Genomic DNA, 5,421 nt, shown 5'->3' with positions numbered 1-5,421 from the left:
AGCACAAATACAGTCAGCTGTTCATAGAAAGACTGAGAGCACAGTTAAAGCAGGCTCTGTGAGTGAGGATGTAGTCAGACTGTCTGTCAGAGACAGTCACACAGGTGAGATGTTTCAAAATACCAAGTTGCTTACAAAAACAGCTGTGCACTACATGGATACCCAGGGTTCCACAGTTGCCATGGTTCCCCTGCAGATGCCTCATTTCTGTCTATTCATCATTTAAACCTAAACAAACATTCTGATGCTCAAGATCCTTTTTGACACTTTTCACACAGTGATTTCTAGCAAATTATCAGTTTTATTGAAGAATATTTTTATCCTGATGAGGACTAAAAATTCACAGAGCCAGAAGAAAGCGACTTCCATCATGGAAAATGTGAGATTTGATTTGTTTTCAATGAGTTTCACCTCTGAGATTTTTATAGGCCTGAAAGTTTAGATTTAAGATTTTCTCATGTCTTCAATTTAAAAAAACCTTATTTATTGTAAATATATATCCAATGAAGCCATTTCAAGGACAATTTGCTCAATTTACTTTATTTACAATTTACGTAAGAGTGTGAATAGACGTGCATTCATCGGTAGCACTCAAAGTTGGCTAAACTTAATTTAATTCAAAACAAATGCAAATGCATGCATAAATGTTTTACTGCATCTATTGTAATTAAACCTTTTCATCCATTTGGATCTCATTGTTTTAAACAAGTCAACCCAGTGAATCTGAAATACTATAACCTGATATTATGTATTTAGCTAAAGTTTCACTTAACCGCTGTTTGCATGTAAATTTTAGGTGGCAGGAAAACACTGTGGTGTTCAGTCTTCCAGAAAATCCAATTTAGTTTTAGGAAATTTCTTAAAAGTGACGTGTATTACATATGCTGTGTTAGAAAGGTGTTTTTCTGATGTGTATGACATTTTGCAGTGTGCTGCTGAAGTCCAAGACAGCCTCACAGCAAAGAGAGTCTCTGCACAGCTATCAGAGAGGAGGAGAAAGCCTGGAGCCTGTAGACGGTGTCAGTGCTTCAAGGATGAGCAGGTTACACATCTGATTCTCATATGTTAAACGATAAAATATGTGAATATACGTGAATAATATATTGTTGGATTCATTTACAACACTTACTTGTTTACTTTCTATCAAATCTTTATTCACAGCTGTGCTCTGTTGCTACTCATGTTTTAAATCTCTTCTTCAATATTAAGATCTGGGCAATTTTTGTCATCTCCTGTGAGAGTGGTCAATATTTCTGATGGAGATTTGTCTCTTGTAGGATGTTTTTAAGGATTTTCTTGTGTCTTACTGCCTTTTTCCACTTACAGCACACTCAAGTGAAACGCCAGCGCTCTCCAAGTGCAGACATCCTTCCCCAGAAAAGGAGAAAAACCAAGGTTGTCTGTCTCTTCTAGACTTTCTGCTGTGGTGCTGAATTAATAACAAATAAATGATAGATATATGTCTTCCACCCCTCAGGCCTCCACCTCAGATGCAGACGACACACTCACAAGACCATCAGCCACCATCCCTGATGCTGAGCTGCCTCCGGTCTCAAATACAGCCCCCAACCTCCAACCTTCTACTGTTGCACCTCGGCCAGACAGCCCTCTAAAGATCCACAACCGCTCAGTAGAAGAGTACCAGCAGGTGTACCATGAAGTGGTCGATGATATGCTGAGGTCAGTGTGGATCAAGCGTCTTTTGCCCCCCACCCCCAACCCCCACCGTGCCCGACAAAAAAAATGGCTTAAAACTTTGTGTTTCTTCTGTTCCTCACAGAGACGAGAACGGACAGCTTCGTCCATACAGTTCTGAGCTGGGACGCCTCATAAAGAAGAAGCTATGGGAGAGACTGAACCGTCACACAATGATTATGTCTACTGATGAAGACGGCCGCCTTCACGTGGACGTGACTTACGGAGTTGAAGAGTGTCCTCCTGAATTTAATGTGGATACTACGGAAGAACCCGAGTGCTGAACTGAACAGCTCAGAGAAACAGTGAAAGAAATGAGAACAGTTACTGAGTCTGTGTAAATAAGCTTTAAATAATCTGTAAATAAAACTTTTAAATGAATTCATTAGTGACAAAATCACCTGCAGGAGACAATTTGCTGAGGCACCACCCCTCAGCTCCACCTTCACACTTTGCATTCACTGTAAGACTGTCTGCCCACTCGGATAAACTCCTCGTGCTCCTACTACAGCCTCCATCCTCTTCTAGAAGTTTTTGCAAAAAATAAAAAATCTAAATGTAACCAAAGTAAAGCAATCTCTCTCTCTTCTTATCTCAGAAAGAGCTCTTGTAAAGCTTCTCACCTGTCAATTCATCTGTGCATCCAGCCTTTACATTACTCCCAAAATGTTACCACAGTTGGCTATCGCAGTCAATGAAAACTGTGTTTATGGTCAATCTCATAAAAACTGTAGTTGTGTTCATCATACAAGTGTGTCCCTCTACCTTTAACAATGACTTAAGCTGGGCAAGCTGAGAGGTCAGCAGGTATTTTCTGTTTAAAAGTTGAAAGTGATGCAAAAAAATAAAGAAGAAGTTAGGGGAAAAATACATACATTTTGAATGCCAGTGACAGCGTTTTAAAGAATCATTCTAGTCTTTTCTGCCCAGGTTTTCTCAGCTTCCTGCTGCAGACAGACAAACGGACACCTGTCCATTCTTAAGATGAAGATATCAGTATAAGATGAAGTAGCACAAGATATCATAGTGTGACTGTCTTCTCAAAATATGTCACTCTACTCTGAGCTGACTCATTGATGTTGATGATTCCTCAAACACATCCATCAACACCAATGTTCCCTCTAATTTTTCATGTGTCTGAGCGAACACACAAACTCCCTGAGCGATCCCTTGGACCACTGTGAGCAACAGCAGACGTGTGCACCGTGGTCACAGCAGCATCGAATGCATCCAAGTTAAATGGTTTATTAAAATAATCAAATTACAGCTAGGGATGGGTATCGTTTAGGTTTTATCCGATACCGGTGCCAAATCGGTACTTTTGAAACGGTGCCGGTGCTTAAAAGGTGCTCGAACCGGTGCTCGAACCGGTGCTTAAAGAATGGAGAACACAAACTTCGTCCAAAAACCTCTCATGTTTTTATTTTTAGCAGTCTCTTTTTTTCTGCAAAATGATAAGAACCGTAACAACATATAAACATCATCTGTGCAAAGATTTATGTTTTTAAAGTGAAACAGTGAAAAATTACAGCGCTGTCAATACATGAATATCCAGACGTTGTACAAAAATGTCCAATTCTTGCACACAATTGGACACCATGCCAGTTGATTTTTTTTAGGTATTTAAGAGCAATCATTAATTAATTTTATTAACATGCCTAAAAATGCTTTTTTTAAAAAATGCGTTTTTGAAGAATTAACCATACATTTACATGGTAATTGGCCTTTTCTGCCATGGAGCGCTTAATTGGCCTCTGGCCCTTTAAACTCTGAGGGGCTGTAACTTTGGTTTCTTTTGGTCAATTTGCATGATTGACACCTCTTTTTAATTGTTTGAGCCAATAGAGTCACAGTAACAATGCCACGTTCACGTTACGTCAACCAATCAGACGTTGTAATGCCAAAACCCACGTGGGCCCAAATTTACTGCATGTGACGTCTGTCCAGTCACGTGTCTATAGGTGGGTCTAAAATGGAGGTTGTTGACGGAAAATGACTCTGATGCGGCTAGGTAGGCGTGGTAACTGCTGATAATCACATGGCTACCGGCTACCGGCGAAAATAACGGAGGAAATCCAGACGGTAAGCCAATTTCTGTCTTAGCGCATTGCGCTGCTGTGTGTTTTTGTGGTCTTCTTTTGCCGCTCATTCAGTGAATTTTGGTCAGAGTGTGGTGAAACTTGGTGTTTGGAATTGGTGACAGCTCTGGAAGATAACCAGCCTATCTTTAGCCGGATACACAAAGTCTGGAGAATTTCTGGTTCGCCTTGTTTGTTTAGCGGACTTGTGCGCATTTACATAACTGCTCGTTTAATCATGGCTTGTTTTCGTTGAGTTTGGTGGTTGTAGAAATGGTTCATATGACATTTTAGCTGAGATTCAGAGGTTTCTGTGGATACCACACATGTCTGGACTTATATTTCTCACCCCGTGTTATAACCGATTAAACGTGATCTCCTCCTTTTTGCTCGCGGTACCGGGGGCGTGGGGCTTAAAGCACTTGTTGCAGGCTGCTGAGTTTGCATCTTTTGCTGTGAAGTACAGCCAGACTTTTGACCGCTTTGCCTTGGGCATTTTTAATCTGTAGCTCTGCTCTAAAAGAACGTACGTACCTGGGCCCGCCTACTATCCTTGTAAAGGTAAAATGATTGGCTAGAATCCAAAGTGTATCTCAAGAAAAAAAAAAGCACCGAAATGTGCGCTGCTTTTCGGTCTGGTTACTACCGTTTATGTCAGAACCGAAACCGGTACCCATCCCTAATTACAGCATTTACATTTATGTTAGACTACTTTTAATTAACTGCTCTAGCCCACTTACAATGAAAATTTTAAAAAAATCTTGTTCATGACCTGTGTAGTATGTTAACACTATTGGAAGTAAAAATAACTTGAACTCCAATAAAGCTCTGACTTGTGTTATGAGTATGAGTCTGTCATCTGGGACAGAGTCCTGTAACTCTCTGTCTGCAAAATACAGTATATAATGACCAATGTTGGGCAATTAATTATATAGTTACTTCTTCAAAAAAGTAACTGAGTTATGCAAACAACAATGCTTTTTTGCAGCTGTTTACCTACAAATACAGCCAAGGCGGTTTTTTAAATAAACATTTCAAACTATTTACAGAACAATCAGCTGTTCTGCATCAAATCTGATGCCACACAAATTATTTGTGCCACTCCAAAAAATAATTTCTCTCCACTATGAGATAAAGGAGAACAACAGCCTGATACCTGCAGGCCTGACAACAGGAGATGTATCACTCCTGTAACATTCAGCAGCCGCCTCATTGTTCTGACACACACAACAAAACTATTGACTACACTACACACTAACTACACACTAACTACACAAGATTTGCGCTAAACGCCTCAAATCTCTCACATCTCAAAACACCGCCGTCACTCCTAAAACTTCCCCCTTCCTAAACAACTAAATGCCATGTTGCCTTATCATTTTTTAATTGGTCGACATGGTACATTTTTCCACCAATAGCAAAGGGTGGGGGTTTTTTTGGTTTTGGTTTTGCTCACAGGTGGAGAGTGCCATATAAAACGCCGTTTTTACCGCTTCTTCCTGCAGTAAATATAAACAGGATAGTATTCAGGAAGAAAACCAAACATTGCATATATTTTTATCATAACTCTGGTTTTACGTGGCCTATCAACACAATTTAAAAACTGGTATAAAGTCCACACTTTTTCCGTCAATTGTTCCGTCTGTCC

The 5,421-nt window shown here is 40.0% G+C and overlaps 1 protein-coding gene across 1 annotated transcript; it reads left to right on the top strand.

Annotated features, from left to right (window-relative positions):
* The first annotated feature begins 213 nt into the window (after nt 1–213).
* LOC102077621 (uncharacterized protein C22orf31) lies at nt 214–2,243 on the top strand. The gene is made up of 5 exons (XM_005454309.4): nt 214–379; nt 929–1,042; nt 1,327–1,395; nt 1,478–1,680; nt 1,781–2,243. The coding sequence occupies exons 1-5, from the start codon at nt 245–247 to the stop codon at nt 1,977–1,979; spliced, it is 720 nt and encodes a 239-aa protein (XP_005454366.3). The 5' UTR covers nt 214–244; the 3' UTR covers nt 1,980–2,243.
* The last annotated feature ends 3,178 nt before the right edge of the window (nt 2,244–5,421 follow it).

Source organism: Oreochromis niloticus, linkage group LG14 (genome assembly GCF_001858045.2).
Source record: "Oreochromis niloticus isolate F11D_XX linkage group LG14, O_niloticus_UMD_NMBU, whole genome shotgun sequence".
Classification (NCBI taxonomy): domain Eukaryota; kingdom Metazoa; phylum Chordata; class Actinopteri; order Cichliformes; family Cichlidae; genus Oreochromis; species Oreochromis niloticus.
The sequence above is the reverse complement of the archived record's forward strand: the minus strand, read 5'-3'. Positions and strand labels throughout refer to the sequence as shown.